Genomic DNA, 19700 nt, shown 5'->3' with positions numbered 1-19700 from the left:
GGCCAGTCTGGCCTGCTGCCTGTTTTTCGGGTTTTCAAATAGTTGGAAAAAATTAAAGTATTAGTTACCCGTGAAATTCAAATTTCGGTGTATTTACATATTTAAGACTGCTTCTGCGCTACGACAACAGCGGCGTAGCCCCGACAGTCCGTTTGCCAGCTCCTCGACTGCCCGTGAGAACGTCAGACCGCACAGGTTACATGAGCACCTAAGATGGCACGGCTAGGGCGAGTTAGTAGCTACGGACTGAACTTGGACATGAGCTAGCTGTTCCTTCCATTTGCCAAACCGGAGGCCTTCTCCGGGGCTGACCAGCCCTCCCTACGCCATCTGCTCTCCTGCTCCCGCCCTCACTCCTGGGAGCTCTGCCCATTCACAGACCATCACCACACGACGCTGCTGAGTTCTTTTAGTAATTCAGCTACAGCAGGGCCCTTACGGGGCTGCCCTCCAGGAGCAGAGGAGCAGGGCTGCCTGGCACAGCGTTTCATACTCCAGGTTGGCCAGAAATAACATCTTCATCTTTGTCTCCACGCAGCTCTTCCCCGTGAGGCTGTTGGCCAGTAAAGTGGCAGCGGACTGTTGGAGGAGCCAGCCGACCATCTTGTCTGGTTTCAGATTCTTCAGGGCCAGGGTGTGTTCCCCCCAGAGGCTTAAATGAAGCACATTAGCAGCCACTCGGGCAGACGGTCTCTGCAACAGGCAGGGAAGCGGAAGCTTAGAACATGTGGCTGGCAAAGCACGTGGCCCCAAACCTGATCCGTTAATGAATCCTCATTTCAGGGTCCTCCCTTCTCCGGCCCCAAATTCTTGTCCACCCCACGTCTCTCCTTCCTACAACACCCTTCGCTCTCCTGACACACGCTGGCTGCTCGCCCTCCGTGCTGCAGGCTTCTCCAGGTGCACAAAGGTGCCGCGGAAATAGCCTCCCCATCAAGGAAGGGCCACGAGCCGCCTGTGGATGACCTCTCCTCACTTAGTAACTGGTGGCACTGAGCACATGCTGTGCGGTGGCAGGGAGGCGGGAGGACAGGGGTTTGAACTGTGTCTGCCTTTGTGCTCTTCCCTAGGCATGCCGCCTGGCCTGGGCCTGGGCCGGTCCAGATCTGCTCTTGGGCGAGGCCTCACCTCTGTTTCATTAGATGTCGGCTGTTCCTAGAAGCTACAACTCTTAAACATTTCTTAAAAATGCATCTTCTTCCCTCTAAGTAACTGAAGCCACTGAAGCCAAGACAAGTTGCGTTGCTGGAACTGTAATCTGGTGGCCACCTCCCCTACTCCTATTTATACTAAAGTTTGTTCTCCTGTACAAACTTGGTTAGGACAGAGGAGCTATCGGTGACTCTAGTCTTGCCCAAACCTGGTCTTTACTCTGGAACATGAACTTTCACACAACTCCTGCAAGACCTGGGGACAGCCTCACCTTGCTGGCCTCTCGCCGGAGCAGTGACCTCACCAACTGTCTTGCTTCTAGAGGCACCGACTTGGGCAGTGCGGGCAGCTGGGCCTCCTGGTAACTGCGGCTTTCAAGGTGGGCCCTGCCCTGGCCGTAAAAGGGATTAGAGAGCCCGAAGATTTCATAGGCGAGTGCACCCACTGCCCAGGCATCGGCTTTGCCGTAGTCAATCACTGCTCGGGGGCCCGGGCAGGCTGTGGACACCTGTTAGGAAAGCAATGAGTGAGCTTCACGCTGCTGGCACCTAGAACGCATTCACGTTCCGGCACAGCATCTGACTCCTGGGCTGACCGGAACTCTGTCCCAAGAACCCAGAATTTGAGCTGTGGCTAGGACCCACGAGAATCTACTCAGGTTGCAGGGGACTTGTGCCAAATTAAGGGTCAGAAAAGATGGAGGTGTTGAGTAAATAATGAGGAAGTCAGTCTTGTCCTCTCAGTGGAAGCACGGTGGAGAAGTATGTTTGCTGATGGCACAAGACCGGCTCAGCGGGACTCACCTCAGGAGCCATCAGGCAGCCGTTTCCGCCCCGGTCCACATACCAGCTGGTGAAAGGCAGCTGCAGGCCAATGCGCTCGTCAGCCAGGCAGCAACCAAAATCTGTGATCACCAACCAGGGGCAGCCATCTGGGGAAGGGACAGGCAGAGGTAAGTGACTGGCCCCTCCGAGAGGCCTTCCTGTGATCCCCACCACGGCCACTGTCAAGACATGGGTGAGAGGGGTTTACAAGGACTCCATGTTGGTCCAGGAGCGCAGGCTGGCCAGGCCTGGATGGCTACCCTGTCCCCAGAGAGCTCAACGGGAGGGCCAGTAAGTGAGCACGGAAATGCCTCCAGGAAATCAAAGCCCCAAACAAAGAACTGGATAAAAGCTTGGCTCAATCTAAGCAAGTAATCGGAGCTAGCCCAGGACTGAACGAGCTGCTCATGGTTTACACAGCAGATGGTGCTGGGCTCAGATGACCTCTAAGAGCTCTTACCACCCCAAGAATCTTTGATCTGAACTTGAAACCCCAAATCCAAACCCAAGAAACCGGTCCATTAGGATTTAGTTGTCTGTAAAAGTATTCACACAGACTTTCTTTAAAAACCTAGTTCCTCTAGCAATTTAATTGCCTCTTATTTTCAATCTAGTTCAAAACTTAGCAGACGTACAAATCTCCTTTAAAACAGCCCAGGTAAGGGGCCATCTAGCCTCTACTTCAGTGCCTCCAGCGTGGGGAACTTGGGATCCCCAGGGGCAGCTGGGCTTACCTTTGGACAGCTCTCACTGTCTGAAAATGCTTTTTTCTACTGAGCTACAGTCTACTACCTCTCTTTTACTTTAAGAGAACTTCTGCCACCGAGTCTTGTGTTCTGTAAGTGGGCCACAGAAAGGAATCATTCCACAAGCCCTACAAAGAGAACAAAGGCCTCCATTTTGAAGGAGAGATTGCTCCCCTCTTGTGCACGGAGTGAAATTAAGACAACGTGTAACAGAACATACAAAGTCAAAAAGGACCTGAAGGGTCCTTAAATGTTTGCAGACATGAGTCTGGTGCGCCCCGGATGGCTGTGAGGTAGGGCAGGGACCCACCTGCGTCCAGCTCCACGAGAATGTTGTCAGATTTCAAGTCTCTGTGCGCGACGCCCTGTTGAACCAGATGATCCACCCCCTCCAGGAGCTGCAGGATCATCACGGTGGCGAGGCGGGGGCTCGGGGTGTTCATACGAAGGTACTGGCGCAGGGTGCAGGGGTAGCTGGTGGACAGGGTGACAGGGCCTCTGGCTATCACACATCATTGGTCCCCAGCATCTTACTTTCGATTAGGAGGATGATCCTTCCTCATTGTGGAGTTTCTTAATCTTTTCTCCCTCAAGTATCCTTTCTGTTCCCACCCATTACCCTGAATTAGGAAGTGAGAGCTCGGGCCCCACGTGATGAAAGTAATGGAGCAGACACTCTTTCCTTAAAATGCCCATCACAGCAATGCCAGTAGGTACAGAGAGCAAGGAAAGAGAACTTTCTGTGTTAAACAAGACACACGCAACTGGTAAGGCAGGCCGTAGAGAAGGAGCAAGAATCAAATGTACTAAAAACACTAGGTGAAAACGATGTTCTAAGTGAAGACGAAGTTCTATTTTCATGAAAAATCATCCTAAAGGGACGCTGCTCTCTAGGGCAGTCTGCCCTCGCCGTGGCCTTGCCCTACAGAAGGACGAGGTGCCTCCTCCCTGCCACCCCGGGGGCTGCAGGTGCACAGGGCCAGGGGCCGCCTCCTACTTACTTCTTCATAACGAGGAAGAGCGTCCGCCCGTGGCCCAGGCCTTCGGGGTGAAGACGTGGCGGCAGCACATCAGGGTAGTCGACCAGGGCCCCTGGCAGCAGTGGTACAGAAGAGGTGAAGGCACGGAAGACCCGGATGATGTTGGGGTGAGGGGCCAGTTGCTTGGGACTTCCCTTGGACTTTCTAGTTCAGCCAAATGAGACAAACGGAAAGAATTATACCACGATAAATACTGACATTTAATCACCCATTTTTATCAAACACTTAGTACAGATCTGCTTTGTGTCAGGTGCAGAGCCTGGTGTTAAGAGTGAAAAAACAAACCCATAAACATGACTAATCACATTTGAGGACTCCGCTGGCCCATCCATCTGTCCATCCATCCATCCCATGCTGCAGAATACAGTGGTCAAGAGACTCTGGAATCTGACTCTGGTTTGAGTTCCAGGTCGGCCACTGTAAGCCCTTGGTCAGGTTACTTCTCTGCGCTCAGTCTCAACTGCCAAAGGGAATAGGGTAGTAACACACCTTGTAAGGTTGTTAATACTTACAAAGGACCCAGAATCTCTATGATCGCAAGGTGGGTTTTTTTTTTGTTTTTTTTTTTTGTTTTGTTTTTTAATGTTTATTTCAGAGAGAGAAGGAGACACAGAATCCAAAGCAGGCTCAAGACTCTGAGCTGTCAGCACACAGCCCGATGCAGGCCTCCAACTCGTGAACTGCGAGATCATGACCTGAGCCAAAGTCAGATGCTCAACTGACTGAGCCACCCAGACGCCCCTATGATTGCCAAGTTCTAACCCTTAACATGGAGTATGAGCTCAATAAACCTTGGTTGAATAAATGAATCGGCACAGATGCAGGTTGTAGTACAGCCATCACTTGCCTGCCCAGACCTCCTCCTCAGGGATCCCCACACCCACAGGCCTGCTGGCGCACAGTGGCCGTGTTCTGGATGGTGTGAGTCGGCCTGCTATGTATCAGCCCCACCCCTCAGGCACTACTGACTGGGTGGGCACCTGACCTAAGGGCAAGGAGCCTGCAGTCACATCGGAGACCCAAACGGTTGGTGGGAAAAGGGAAGGGGGCTGGTTAGATTCTCTCTTGGAGGAACATTAATGAAAAAACATGGCGGTAATCTAGCAGTCAGCAATGGAACTGACGGTGGAAGGTGCCGGCCAAAAGTCACCCATGTGATCAAAGGCACACAGGAACAGAGGAGCTATGGGGGAAGAAAGAAGGACACCGGGTGAGAGAGTTCAGAGTGGAGGAGAAACCCAAAAACACGAAGACAACACTGAGGGAGCAAGACGGCCACCCCCATCCGAAGATCCGCCTCCGTTCCCGAGCTTTGTAGAGCCAGTCCACGGGTGGCCTCCTACTGCTCTCACTCTCCAGTCCATCTGAGTGCACCCCTGCGTGCAATCAAGGGGGTTAAAGTGTTCCTAGCCTTGGGGCACTGGAGCTAGTAACAGAATCGGGAGGATCACAGTTCAGGGTGGTCTGTGCCACAGTGGGAAAGCTCGGCTCGGTTGCCGTGGGAGCCTGGGAATGAGCGTGTCCGTGTAAGGTATGTGTGTGTGGAGACCTGGAGTGGGGCAGGAGGCTGTGGGGAGGGCAGCCCGAGTACAGCTAACTGCAACGTAGGAAGACAGGCAAGGAGGAGTGCGGTGCATCTGGAGGAGGGCCTTATGGATTCGATACGGCGGAGCACAGAGTGTACGCGTCGGGGGGGGGAAGCGGGAGGAGCAGATCACAAAGGTCCGAGCCTGAGGTCCCTGGATGAGCAGAGGCTAGGTAGAAACAGAAGTGCTCTCAGGGACGGAGACCGTTTCTCCCGAGTCACTCACTAATGTCTCCTGAGTCACTGATGCCATATTCACGGAATCATCCAATGGACATTTACTGAGCTGCAAGGGTACACAGCAAACAAAACAGAAAAGCCCTGCCCTCAAGAGCTTCTAGGACAGCGGGAGAGAGAATAGACAGACATCTGTGATTTAAGGTCAAATGGGGATAAATGCCGTGAAGACAAATTAAAGCAGGGTGAGGGACTGGTGAGAGACGAGGACCGCTTCAGATGGGAGGTCTGGGCGGCCCCTCCACCACAGAGGCATTGGTGCTCACGTGAGCTACCCGACAGCATGTCAGCAGGCCGAGGTGAACCCAGAAAGCCGCCCGAAGACAGCTGTACCCCTCAGAAAGCAGCAGACATGCAGACACCCACTTTTCCCTACAAAGGACTAAGGAGAGGAGGACCATACTAAGAACCCCCGGTCACGGGGAGCCTTCCAAACCATAGAAGGGGCTTTCCATGTGTCTTCTCAAGTCCCTGTGTCTACCTTCCCGTTTCTGACAGCATTGGGTCTAGAAACTAACCCTCCGGTAAGTTGCCAAATGCAGCCCCTGCTGGCGGTCCACAATTGTGAAGACACGTGTCTCTGTCACCCGCTCAGCTCGATCCTCACCACCGCACACCTGGCGCTTACAAAGCACGAGGAGCAGGGGCTGCCGTCCACCCCTTCTTCTCTCTGTGGAGAAGGCCTCTCTGCCTTCCCTCCTGCCCAGGTGGTGCCTCCTCATCCTTCCAAAGGCGGCACTGACGGTCGCTTCAAGAGGCCCATCCGTTCGCGCTCCCCCAGCGCCTGAGCACACACGGCCGTAGGTAGCGCTTACCTCCCCGGCCTCTGCTCCCACCTTGTCCGGCTCCTCTGTCACACACAACTCTTGGGGACCAAGCCCCCCACCTTTTAATCTTCTGGCATTGCCGCTGTTAGTGGAATGAGTGCTACCTCTGCTGGGGATGGAGTTCAGCGACGGAGAGGCGGCATTCCACCTGGGCATTGCTTAAGAGCAATCAGATCAACTTTCCAACATTCTGAATTGGGCATTTTTGGATGGCCTTCTCTGGGAGATCTGCATCTTCAGTTGGGGTCAGATGATCTGCAATCCTCTCCAAGTGAAATTATCCAGCAACTACAAATCCATCATTCGCCGCATCATTCAGTGAGCATTTATGATCGACATGATGCCACACCGAGGACACAGGGGAGGATTCTGCTCTCGTGAAACTCACAGCCAGTCCGGCGGGCAGAGGGGTGCGTACCTGTAAGTGACTGCTCCGTACTCCCCGGCCAAGGCCACTCGACCAGCTGGGACTAGCTCCTGGCTCATTGTGCTCAAGATGGCTTCACTGGAAGAGCCTGCCTGCAACACAATCATGAATTCAGGGTTACGTGGACTAGAGCAAGTCCGAGTCTTCCTTGTAATCTGGACCAGACAGCTACTGCCTAGAATTTTTTTAAAAAAATCTTAAAGTAATCTCTATACCCAACGTGGGGCTTGAACACGCAACTCCAAGATCAAGAGTCACATGCTCCACAACCGAGCCAGCCAGGTGCCTCTAGAATTGGTTTTGACATTCAAGATAATCCACACTCTCTGAAGGGGCAAGCCAAGCCTAGTCTCTCCTGAGAGGGAAGAGATACTGTCCCCCACCACCTCCCAGGGGGCTGCCACACCCCACCTCAATCTCTGGGCAGCTCAGGTGCCCAGGGCAGGAAGGGATGGCAAGATGGTCACGGTCAGGGCTCTTTCTCACTGCCATCAATGCCTCCAGTCCCCACCAGGCTCAAAACTGGCCACACGAAGACTCCCCCTGACAGGCTGCCTTCAGCAGACAGGCAGAGCTGGACAAACTCGCCCTGGATAAAGTGGTGCTGAATCACAGGACAGCCCTCCCCACCCCTCCAGTAGAAAGAGCCAAACACGAGGAAAAACACCTTATTTCCTCGTTTCATTATGAATGGCACTCAGGCCCTGTGGAACCTGTTAGGAACCCTACAGGAATTAAGTCTTTTAGCTTTTGTGAGCACAGTAGGTGCCATGCCCATCAGTGGAGGTTTGATGCCAACACTGGATGTTTCCCAGGCCAAGCACTTGGCTACTTGTTAGCTATTAGCCAGCCGGGAAGGGCAATAGTCTAATAACCTTCATCCCCCAGATCAAAACAAGAAACTGCGTTCGTGGGGCACCCGGCTGGCTCAGTCAGTGGAGCGTGCAACTCTGGATCTCGGGGTTGTTGAGTTCAAGCCCCACGTTGGATGTGAAGGTTACTTGCAAATAAAATCTTTAAAAAAGAAAGAAAGAAACTGCATTCTTTAATGTCCAGCATGAGCTGTGTCCCATTCTTAGGCTTGGACGGATGCTCTGGGAAGGAGAAAGAACATTAGGTCTTAATTAATTTTCTAAACCCATCTATATAGTGATAAGGGAAAGAAATTAGACAGAAATCTGTTTTTGTGGAGGGAAAAAACTCAATTTCCCAAAGCTTTGCGTCCTTCCAGAGTTGAGGGCAGGGAGGTGACAAGCAAGCCTGTGATCTGGAGGTGAGGCTAAAGGGGGAGTCTGGAGGACAGGCGTGTGGCCTCTCCTCTCGAGTGAGGCAGGTCAGGGGAAAGAGGGAGGGTGGCGGTAAACTGCGCACCCGAATCCAGCTAATGGACCAGCACTGACAAATGAGAACCCAGGTGCTCAGGCCCTTGCCGCCCGTGTGTGGTGCACAGACCTTCTAGAAGCACGGGCATCACCCAGGACCTTGTGAGAAAGGCAGCATCTCAGCCCCGACCCCAGACCAGCTGACCAGAATCTGCCTTTTAACCCGATCCCCAGGCGACTCGCCGACTGTCACAATTTGAGGCGCCTGTACTGTGGAGACTCCGCCCGTCTACTTCCCGGTAAAGGGCACTATCGGGTGCACCAAGACTGGCGTTTTGAGAAACGGCCAACCCAAAGGCGAAAGGCCCCCTCCTCACCGCGATGTTCCACATCATCTTGATGGCTAAGGGAAAGCCAGGGGCCCGGGAAGCCGGCTGCTCTTCCTGGGGAGCGGTATCTGGGCCTCTGCCAGGAAGAAGCCCGATGCTCCTTGCCACCTCCAGGCTCTGAGGCAGCACAGGCACGGTGGCTTCGTACACAGCTGCGCTGCAACCCTTGCCAATGGGCTGTCCTATCACATACTCCTCCAGCCGGAAGCCCTGCCAGCATCGGGTGTCCAGTGGGTCCGGGAGCAGCTTGTTTTTCTGGGTGAAAATTGCCTGTGAGGAACAAAACAGGCGCGATGAGCCAAGGTGCCTAATAAAGCTCAAGTAAAGGGAAGTCGGGGGAGTGGGGGAGAGGCAGAGCCAGGCGAGGTCTTCGCCGACAGGATCAAGAGCTAATAAAAGCACAACCAAACTGGGTTTTACTGCTCATCCTGGGCTCAGGCCACCTACCTTTCTCTCCCGTTATTCGGAAGAACGTTTTCTCAAACTCTGTACCTTCGCTGCAAACAGAGACGGCCCAACACAGAACACTTGTTAGTTAAGAGGCCAAAACTTCTAAATTCTGCAGCTGGCACACCTTGCCTGTTGAGCTCCCGGCACAATCTCAGAGGCTTCTGATCTCAGAGACCACTGTCTGTCGTGCAAGGACCCTGGGAGGCAGTTGCCACTGGGTGGTTCTCGGGAGCCGTGGACGGGCAGCTCTCCTCCGGTCTTCAGAGGAATCCGAGGGTGGTGTTTGGGCAAGTCTGTGTCTGCTACTAATGCCGTCGCAAAGGGTTTTGGAGGCTTTGTACGGGCTGCCAGCCCGGTGGCCGGATCTGCCCGATTGTTCCCCCTGGGCAATCAAATAGTCTGATTTCTGGTGTCCTGGGCCGTGGGCACCGGCTACCTCCTTGGGTTCCAGCACGGCTCTAATAATCCTAAACTGCCTGAAGTCTACCTCAAGTGTGCAGTTTGCAGGGCTTCAGGAGAAAGGGCAGTGTTAGGGAATGGGAGAAAATTGGAAACCTTAGTTTGGAGAATCATAACCAGACACTGGAGGAAATCAGAATTCACGATCCAGCCCAGTTTAAGAGGCAAACAACAAACATCCAAACACAGTTCATCTAACGTCCACAAAGGTCTGATTTTTTTTCCTAAAATCACCCCCACTTCCACCAAAGATAACCAAATTAAGACTCCAGCTTTAACAACGTTGGCCTAATTATTTCCATGAGCACTGCAAGAGTGACTAGCCATATAGAGTTTGCCTTTTTTTTTTTTTTTTTTAAATCTGCTTTGCTGGAACTTCTCAAAGAATTTCAGACTGAACTTTTCATAGCCTCTCAGGGCTAAGAAGCCAAGCCAAGTACTTGCCATCAGACTCTGTCTGCAATACCTATAGATTCGGGTAAGTTCCTCTCTTCTTGAGGTCCCTAAAATATCCTGAGGTTCCTGCACCTGCCAGAAAATGACCTGCTGGGAACCCTGTAAGCAAGTACAAAGCTGATTTTTCCAAGGCACTTCATTGGCTCCAAAACATCAGCCTTAGTTCCTTAAAGCTGTCTGCTCATATCTGAGTCAATGCACGTCTCCCTCAAATATGATAGTCCAGTCAAAGCCCTGATAATATAACCAATGTTTCCAAATGTGTCCTGTCCTAAGAACAGATTCTTACTGAACGTATACAAATACATACATTGCCATGAAAATATAAGAATACTCACTGAGAGTTTCCGAATCTGGAGGGATCAGGTGGGGAGAAAAAGATAAATGTATCATGTTTGTTTACAAAGGGATTATTCTACCAAATTTCTGCAAGTCATAATAGCTTAAGAGAAAAACACCTTCCTTGAACCTGGAAGAGCAAACATTAGAGAACCAGCAGCGTTTCAATCAAGAGTCATTATCTTCCTCAATTCATTCAGTCCCATGTTACTAATTCTTGCTCTGTTTGAATGGTTTTCTTGTTAGTTCCAGAAGTTCTTACTCAGTTTGGCTTTATCATCTTACTGGTATGAGACCCGTATTTGTCAAAAGGCCTTCCCATGAATCTCCTTAAGCTGAAACCCATCTGTAATAGCATCAGAGTAAAACAATAACTATAAATGACAGAAAACTAAAAAAATGGCCATGGTTTTTCTGTGACACACAACACTTCAATAATTGGAATTACAAATGATGACATTACCCCAGGACATATCAAAACCTTAGGAATTTTATACAAGTTCTGGAAAAGTTATAGCATCCACTCATACAATCTAAGGTTTATCCTCACTTATTTGACAGTGCTTCCCATGTAATTTGACATACCAAATAAACAAGCCTAATTAGTAAAAAAAAAAAAAAAAAGATTTCATTTAGAAGTTGAATCTTGGGAAGTTGGTCAGAAATATCAGAAGGCTTTACTTACTATTATTTTTTTAAGTTTATTTATTTGATAGAGCGTGAGCACGAGTGGGGGAAGGACGGGGGCGGGGGGTGGGGGGGGACAGAGAATCCCAAGCAGGCTCCCAATGTGGGGCTCGAACTCTCCAACTGTGAGATCATGACCTGAGCTAAAATCCAGAGTCAGACGTGTAACTGTAACTACCTGAGCCACCCAGGCACCCCAGTATTTATGTTTGAGAGAGAGGGAGAGAGTGCATGAACTCTCGAGTGGGGGAGGGGCAGAGAGAGAGGGAGACCTGAGACTCTGAAGCAGGTGCTGATCTGTCAGTGCAAAGCCCGACGTGGGGCTCAAACCATGAGATCATGACCTGAGCCCACGTTGGATGCTCAACCAACTGAGCCACCCAGACGCCCCAGAAAACTGTCGTTTGTAACAGGAAAACCAAATTCTAATCTTATATTGACGTACTTCTGATAGCAAAACTCATTCATTCCAACAAGGCGAATTTTTGAAAAATGGTATGTAGTCCCTCCCTGTCACTGCCCATGTTGACATACACTTACTGAGACAGGGCCATCCAGGGTGCTGCATGGAGCTGAGTCCTTGTGCTGGGATGTGCTGACCAGAACCCCCATCAGGAATGAAGGACCCTCAGCTGGTGGGCATGCTGCTAATGGTTCTTAGCTCCCAGGGCTCACGAGGGAGGGCGTTGACTGAAGACACCTGCCTTGTCCAGGCCACGCCCTCTTCCCAGGCGGTCTCACCTAATGGCCATTCAGTACAAGTGTATGAAAGTCCAGCCCTCTGCCCCAGTTTAGGCTGGTTCTAAAGAGGAACCCAACTTTTGGAAACTCCTCAGAGAGTCAGCTGAGGCTTCTGTTGAGGTTGTGTCACTGCTCAACCTCTGCCTGATCCTGTTCTCTCAACCAGCCTTCTCTTCCCCAGGTGTCGACCACTCCCTAAAAAACTTCTTTATGCACTCATCTCCATAATCTTAGTCCCGACCGTGCACAAAATTCCTTTCCAAAGATTTCCTTCTCACAAATCTTCTACAACTTCTTAAAATCAGGTTTTGTCCTAAGTTTTCCTTCTTTAAATAACCAGTCTCAATTCCCTTGCATACAGACTTGTTTCCCTTAATGGAAGCCAAAAAGAAACCCGTGTTAGTTCTCAGTGATTATATTTAGATTACCAAAACACTTTGTAACATGAACCTATTGACTTGCAGTAAACACAAGCAGAACAACAGTTGTACCTCCTACTTCTCCTACTGGAAACCTTAAAAACACGTCCATTTTAATGAAACCAACAACCCTGAATTAGCTTTAATATTGAATATTTTCCCAAACCACATGAACTTAAAAGTGTTTTTCTCAGTTTTGGAATGCCTAATTCTTACAAGCGCTTGCCTTTAAGCCAACTACATTGACCTCTTTGTCAAATTAATTTTAGTAGCACCATCCACAGGTAGAGAAAACAATCTCACATTTACAACACACATGGACACACATACAGATACACAAGCAGGATGCAAATAAAATCTGGGCTGCCTGGGTGGCTCAGTCAGTTGAGTGTCCGACTCTTGATTTTGGCTCAGGTCATGATCTCACGGTCGAGCTCTGAGCTGAGCATGGAGCCTGCTTGGGATATTATCTCTGTCTGTCTGTCTGTCTGTCTCTCTCTCTCTCCCCCCACCCCCTTAAAATAAATAAGTAAACATTAAAAAAAAGATGCAAACAAAATCTTAAAGGCCCAGTTTCCAAATATATCATAATTTATGGATCCACTGATTGGTCATTTTTCTCCAGTCTAATGAATACTGTGGGAAAGCAGTGTTGCAAAGCAAGAACTGCCCAATTTTGGAGAAAACAGACCAAAGGGCTGCATTCGGGGATCAAATTCACTTTCCATTTTCCGATCAGAATACGGCTGGTTTTGTCCAAAGATACCAAAAGCTGCAGCAACAAACAAACCAAATGAAGCACCGAGTGCCTCTGGGAGCACTGGTTCCTGCCCCAAAGCCAAGGCTTCGTTGTCTGACCCAAACAGCTTCCTAGTCAACTTTCAGACAAGGGGGCGCAGAGATCCACACCAAAGCCCCCTGTTTGGAGGCACCCAATGGGAAGAGGAAATGCGCTCATGTGCCCTTGCATGTCAAGTACTCATCAAGCGGCGTGTCCACCCGAAGCCGAAAACCATTTCCTCGCTGCAAAAGTTAAATTGGGTCCCCAAGGCTGGCAGTGCCCAGTTGGGGTTGGGCTCTGGGGACAGTCCCTAGGACAAACAGCCCAAGCAGTCGCTTGGACTGGTCACCACACTCCCAGAACCGACTGGGGGCTGAGGAACCACAGGCAGAGAGCTCCCGTTGGCTCACAGCAAAATCAGTCACTGAGACAGTGAGTGTGCAGCAAGGAAAGGGTTTTTTCAAGAGGCCACCTAAGTCTGAGACGAGAACCCAAGCCTCAAATCCAGCTATCCAGAGGAAGAGAGTCAGGGATATTTAAAGACCAGAGGAGGGGCGCCTGGGTGGCTCAGTCGGGTGAGCATCCAACTCTTGATTTTGGCTCAGGTCATGATCTCACAGTTCGTGGGATCGAGCCCCATGTCAGGCTCTGTGGTGACAGCACAGAGCCTGCTTGGGATTCTCTCTCTCCCTCTGTCCCTCCCCTGGAAGTGTGCTCTCACTCAAAACAAATAAACATTTAAAAATAATAAAGGCAAGTGGAAAAGGTCTGGGTAAAAGGTTGCTGTTGTGTTTATTAGTCCCATTAACCCTCTGGTTACCAGTTTCACATTCACACATCACTCTTCTGTTCAAACACCTAACAGCTTACTCAGCACCTTGGCTGGGTGCTTCCTATTTGTGAAAACTTTCACAGGACTCATCTGCCCACAAGCGCCTTTCATATGCCTCTCTCTGGACCTGATTGCATTGTGTTGTTCCACCTTGTTTATTTAGCCCGACTCATCCATCAAGTCCCAACTGGAGCTCCTCCCTCTTCGATAACCAGCCTGGACATCTAGCCTGCAGCAACCTGTCCTTCTGGAGGATTCCTACAATGCTTCGTATCTATAAGCTAATTCATGATAACTTTTAACTTACGGAAGAAAGGAAGGAAGGAAGGAAGGAAGGGAAGAAAGAAGAAACATAGAAAAGAAAGACGATCTCACTGTGCCAACTGGTTTCTAAACTCCATAGAGCAGAACCGATGTTCTGTAATCTTTTATCAACCATGGCTTTAAGAAGGAGACTCACAAGAAGTTACAAAAAACCCCCCAAAAACTACAAAGTGTCCTCTCTGTCCCTTCAGTTGCCTCCCATGGTGACATCTTATAAAGCAGCGATACAATATCAAAACTGGGAACGTGAATTGGTGCAGTGCTATCAACTAGACCACAGACCTTACTCAGTTTTTACCATCTTTTAAAACCTGCATTCATTCGTGAGTGTGCAGCTCTATGCAAGTTTTTGAACAGGTGAAGTTTAATATAAAGAATTATTGACTTGGGGCACCTGGGTGGCTCAGTTAAGCGTCCAACTTCGGCTCAGGTCATGATCGTGTAGCTGTGGATTCGAGCCCCGCATCGGGCTCTGTGCTGACAGCTCGGAGCCTGGAGCCTGCTTCCGATTCTGTGTCTCCCTGTGTCTCTCGGCCCCTTCCCCACTCACACACTCTCTCTCTCAAAATAAATAAACATTAAAAAAATTATATAAAAAAAAGAATTATTGACTTTAACACCAAATTGAAATAACAAGGGATTCACTGATAAGGTGCCATGGTATTTACTGGAAATCCCCCGTCTGTGGTGGAGACTCATTCGTAGGGAGGTGCCTCAGTGGAGGCACTGCTCTCCGAAACTGCCTGGGGGCTGGGGGCACCAGGCGAAGCAGCTGAGCGCCTGACACCTCGGGAGTCACCTGCTGGGGTGGCCCCCCCGCGCAATGCAGATAATGAGGAGCCGGCAAAGCAAGCACACCGTCAGGGAACCAGCAGGCCGAAGCCTTTCCTCCCGTAATCCCTCTGGTGCCCTCTACTGACAAGTCATGTCACACACCTAGCAAAGGAAAACAAGTTCAAAGGCCCAGGTCAATTCTCACAGAGCAACAAGCCGCATTGGAGCTGAGTCAATAAATCGATAAGTGGGAACACCACGGAACTTGGGGTGTTACCGGCGTTCAGTGAATCGGGCTGCTACAGCGTGCGGTGAGCTGAGCAGTGTCACACAGGAAAGAACCATCCCCGTAATGGTGCCAGCAGCACCCCTGTATCAGCCAGGGTCCCGGCAGGAGACAGTAGCACACTCAAACAAGGATGGATACTCTGAGAAGAGTCTCTTGACATGGTTGTGGACAGGTGTGGGGAAACCGGGGGGAGAGCACAGATCCCTGGGGCTGCTTACCTCCCCCAGGTCTGGAGAGGCAGGAGGCTCGTGAGACCCAGGAGAGAAGCATGGTGGAAAGAGCTGCCTGACAGGATGACCGGGGCTGTGACCTTTCAGCACAGGGTGCAGCCCGCCAGAGGCCCCGAGATGGGGAATTAATACCCCAAACGCACGCTCTCCCCTCTGGCCTGCTGGTGCCACAACCCACATCCCACTCCAGCCCCCATGTCGAGTGAGCCCAGATGGAAGCCAGCAGTTTGGAGAGCCGTCGGACTCTCCACCGGACCCCGCTGAGGTCCGGCTTGATGGGGAGGGGGTCGAGGGCTGGGCGGGGATGGGGCTGGCTGTGTCCCGACGCTGCTCCTCCAGCCCCAACTTGAGCCCTGTGCCCAGTCAGCCCCCAGAACCTCATATTTGGACAGCACCTCCTCCAACAAGATCCGACGAGGGCCGGGTTGGACACGGCAGGGAGGTCTGAGACGTCCAGGCCCTGGTAGCCGATGGCACAGCCACTGGCATGGCAGCCTTTACAGGCAACACCTGAAACTCCAAGACCTCAAGAGAGAAATGGCCACGTTCGTTTGACCATATCCACTCCTTGTCCTGAAACGTGGCAGCGCCCCGAGTCAGGACGAAATGGGCACCTTCCAAGTATGCTCCTTGGTGCCGGTGAAGGGTCCAGTTTTCTGAGGCACCTTCAACACCTGCTGTCGGGACAGGTGTTCTCGCAGAGCCTCCACGTCATACAAGCGGTCAGCCAGGAACTGGAGCAGCGACCTTCCCTTCTTCTGATTGCCCTCCAGGGCCACCGCCCTGCTCAGGGCACAGATGCCCCCAGGACTCCCATGACAGACTGGGGCCGCCAGGTGCAGGGACTCTTAAAGCCCCCAAACTCTTCCTTCAGTCTCCCTCCAGTCTTCTCTTAGCCTGCTCCGATTCTGCCCTGGGCGCCGCCACCGCGCCGGGATGAGGTCAGCTCTACGCAGTTTTATTCCACGTACAGATTCGTGTAGTCACCGCCATGATCAAGATTGAGAACTGTGCCATCACTGAAGAACCTCTTGGTGCTACCTTTTTGTATCTGCACCTCCCCTCGCCACCCCCACCCTCTGGCAACCACTGATCTGTTCCCCATCTCTATAGTTTTGTCACTTTAAGAACATTATATAAATGGGGGCGCCTGGGTGGCTCAGTCGGTTGAGCGTCCGACTTCAGCTCAGGTCATGATCTCACGGTCCGTGAGTTCAAGCCCCGCGATGGACTCTGTGCTGACAGCTTGGAGCTTGGAGCCTGGAGCCTGCTTCGGATTCTGTGTCTCCCTCTCTCTCTGCCCCTCCCCTGCTCATGCTCTGTCTCTGTCTCAAAAATAAATAAAAACACTAAAAAAAAAAAAAAAAAAAAAAGGCCTGTTATATAAATGGAGTCACACAGTATATACCCTTTGGGACCTTTTTCACTAGGCATAATATCCTTGAGGTTGTTACCTGTATCAATAGTTGATGCCTGGTTATTGCTTAATATTCACCATACGGCTGTACCAGAGTTTAACAATTCACCTGCCGAAGGATGTGTGGGTTGTTTTTAATATTTTGCTACTGTGAATAATGCTATGACTATTTACTATTTAAATCATTTTTAAATGTACAGTTCCATGGCACTAAGCACATTCACCTGGTTGTGCCACCATCACCACCATCCATCACCATGACTCTCTTCATCTGGCAAAACTGAAGCTCTATATACACTCAACATTAACTTCCCATTCCCTCCTCCCTCCAGTCCCTGGTAGCCACCATTCCGCTTTCTGTCTCTCTGAATTGACTAAGTATTTCATATGAGTGGAATCATACAATATCTGTCCTGTTGTGTGTGTTTTTTAAAGTAGGCTTCATACCCAACCAGGGGCTTGAACTCACGACCCTGAGATCAAGACCTGACATCAAGAGTTGGATCTTGTTTGGGGGTGGGAGGGGAGGGGCGCCTGGGTGGAAGTTGGTTGAGCATGTGACTCGATTTCGGCTTACGTCATGATCCGAGGGTCGTGGGATGGAGCCCCACGTTGGGCTCCGTGCTGAGTGTAGAGACTGCTTAAGATTCTTTTTCTTTTTTCTTTCTTTCCTTTCTTTCTCTTTCCTTTGTTTTTTTTCTTTCTTTCCTTCTTTTTCTTTCCTTCCTTCCCCCCTCTCTCTCTGTTCCTCTCCCCCACAAGCACTCTCTCTCTCTAAGAGAAAAACAAAGGTCGGACTCTCGGGGTGTCCGGCTGGCTCCGTCGGTAGAGCATGTGACTCCTGATATCGGGGGTTGTAGGACTGAGCCCCACATTGGGTGTAGAGATTACTTAAAAAAAAATCTGAAAACACAGAGTCCAACACCTAAGCGACAGAGACTCCTAGGCATCCGAACACCTATCCTTTTGTAATTGGCTTATTTCACTTAGCATAATGTTCTCAAGTTTCATGCATGTTCTACCACGGGTCAGAATTTCTTTTCAAGGCTGAATAATACTCCATTGTATTTAGATACCACACTTTGTTTATCCATTCATCCATCCATGGATATGTGGGCTGCTTCCGTCTTCCGACTATTGTGAACAACGCTGCTGTGAACATGGGTGCACAAATATCTGCTCAAATCTCTGCTTTCAGTTCTTTTGGGCACATACCCAGAAGCGGAATTGCTGGATCAAATGAGAAATCTATTTGTAATTGTTTGGGAACTGCCATACTGTTTTCCACATCTACATCTCCTGCTGACAAGGACAGCAGCTGGGGACTAGGCCAGACATCACCTGTCACCCAAACTGGCCAGAGCTCAAACATGAGACACTCTGGGGATGGATGAGTCAGGAGAACTGGAACAAGGGCTGGAAACCAGAAAACATGGCAGACATTGCCCAGTCCTTGACCAGCAGTGTCCCTGGGCAAGTCACACTACCTTCCCTGACCTCCACCCTAAGCTGTACAATGCAGGCACTGTAGTAACGCAGTGAGTGGTTTCAAATCCCAGGAAGAAGACTGAACCCCTGGGAGAAATGGGAATTCGGCCAGTGGATGGCCTTCAGACTTGAACCACAACAATGGCTCTTCCTGGGTCTCCCGCCTACCTAACTACCCCACAGATTCTGGATTTGCCAGCCTCCGTAATTGCAGAGACAACTCCTTAAAACAAATCTGTTTATAAACACATGCTATTGGTTCTGTCTCTCTGCAGATGCCTAATACAGATTTTGGTTGAACAGAAACACAGATCTCTGAGCTATTTTAAGCATTTGAAAAGCTCAACTCCCACCCCCACCCCATATTCAGTGGCTCCTGATAAATTTACACAGGTTAACTAAAAACTGTTAGGTCCTGTTTTCTACCGCTGTTCATAGTTTTTACTTTGGCTTCAGCTATGTCACTAACTTGGCTAAACTGTGGAGGCTTAGGTTAAAGGCACAGGCCTTGAAGAGTCAGACTTTGGGTACTGGCCTCTATTAGCTGTGTGCCTTTGAGCAAATGACTCCACCTCTCTAAGTACTTTTCCCCATCCATAAACTGAGGATGACAGCTACCTCAGGAACAGAAGTGCTATGATTTAACTGCCATTACATTTTAGAAAATTAAACACAGAGCCATTAGCCCTGGTGCAGCGGGAGCTATAATTAGCAGCATAACGACGAAAAGGTGCTGTTTGAGGAAGGGAAAATGTGAGGTGCTGGCTCCATATCAGGAGATCAGTATCACCGCAAATGAACCTTCACTGGTCATTTCCAACGAATTTCCAGCTCTGACAGAGAGGTAGAGCTTGACCCGCCGCGGCCCCAGGCAGCAGGTGATCCCAGCCCCGCCCCTCGCCCCGCCCCCACATTAGCCCCGCCCCCGGCCGGCGCCCACCTGGATCTCCTGACAGGCCGACGCCGCCCGCCGGCCCTCCGCCTGCTTCTCCTCGATGAGGCCCAGGCCCAGACCGAAGGCCAGAAACACGGCCCGGCCGCAAGGGCCCGCGCCACCCCGGGCCCGCACCGCGAACTGCCGCTGGAGCCGCGCCGCCAGCCCGACCACCGACTGGCGGAAGAAGCGGTAGCGGTCGGGCAGCCCGAGCCCGAGCCTGCGCGGCTCCGCGCCGGGTCCCGCGGTCTGACCCCGGCGTTCTCCGCGGCCCCATCCCGTCGCGGGGCCCGGCCGCTCGGCCCGTCCCCAGCCATAGGCCGGGCCAGGCTTGGCCGTGAAACGCAGCAGTAGCGCTCGACCCAGCTGTAGGCCCCGGCCCAACGCCTGTCGCACCGCCATGGCGGCACCGCGACCCGCTCCCCCAGCCGCAGGCCTCCGGTGCGCCGCGCACCACAACAAACTTCAGGGACGGCGCCTCTACGCAGGCGCAGGCGCAGGCGCCGAGGGGCGGGGCGGGGCGGGCCGCCG

At 51.2% G+C, this 19700-nt stretch overlaps 1 protein-coding gene across 1 annotated transcript; it reads right to left on the bottom strand.

Annotated features, from left to right (window-relative positions):
* Positions 1-393: 393 nt before the first annotated feature.
* Positions 394-19658, bottom strand: PINK1 (PTEN induced kinase 1). The gene is made up of 8 exons (XM_042994263.1): positions 19176-19658; positions 8538-8819; positions 6830-6930; positions 3724-3906; positions 3033-3196; positions 1956-2083; positions 1424-1660; positions 394-693 (listed from the first exon to the last, which is right to left on the bottom strand). Exons 1-8 carry the CDS (start codon positions 19569-19571, stop codon positions 436-438), a joined length of 1749 nt encoding a protein of 582 aa, XP_042850197.1. The 5' UTR covers positions 19572-19658; the 3' UTR covers positions 394-435.
* Positions 19659-19700: the final 42 nt, after the last annotated feature.

Source organism: Panthera tigris, chromosome C1 (genome assembly GCF_018350195.1).
Source record: "Panthera tigris isolate Pti1 chromosome C1, P.tigris_Pti1_mat1.1, whole genome shotgun sequence".
NCBI lineage: Eukaryota > Metazoa > Chordata > Mammalia > Carnivora > Felidae > Panthera > Panthera tigris.
Note: the sequence above shows the minus strand (reverse complement) of the source record. Positions and strands in the feature narration are given on the sequence as shown.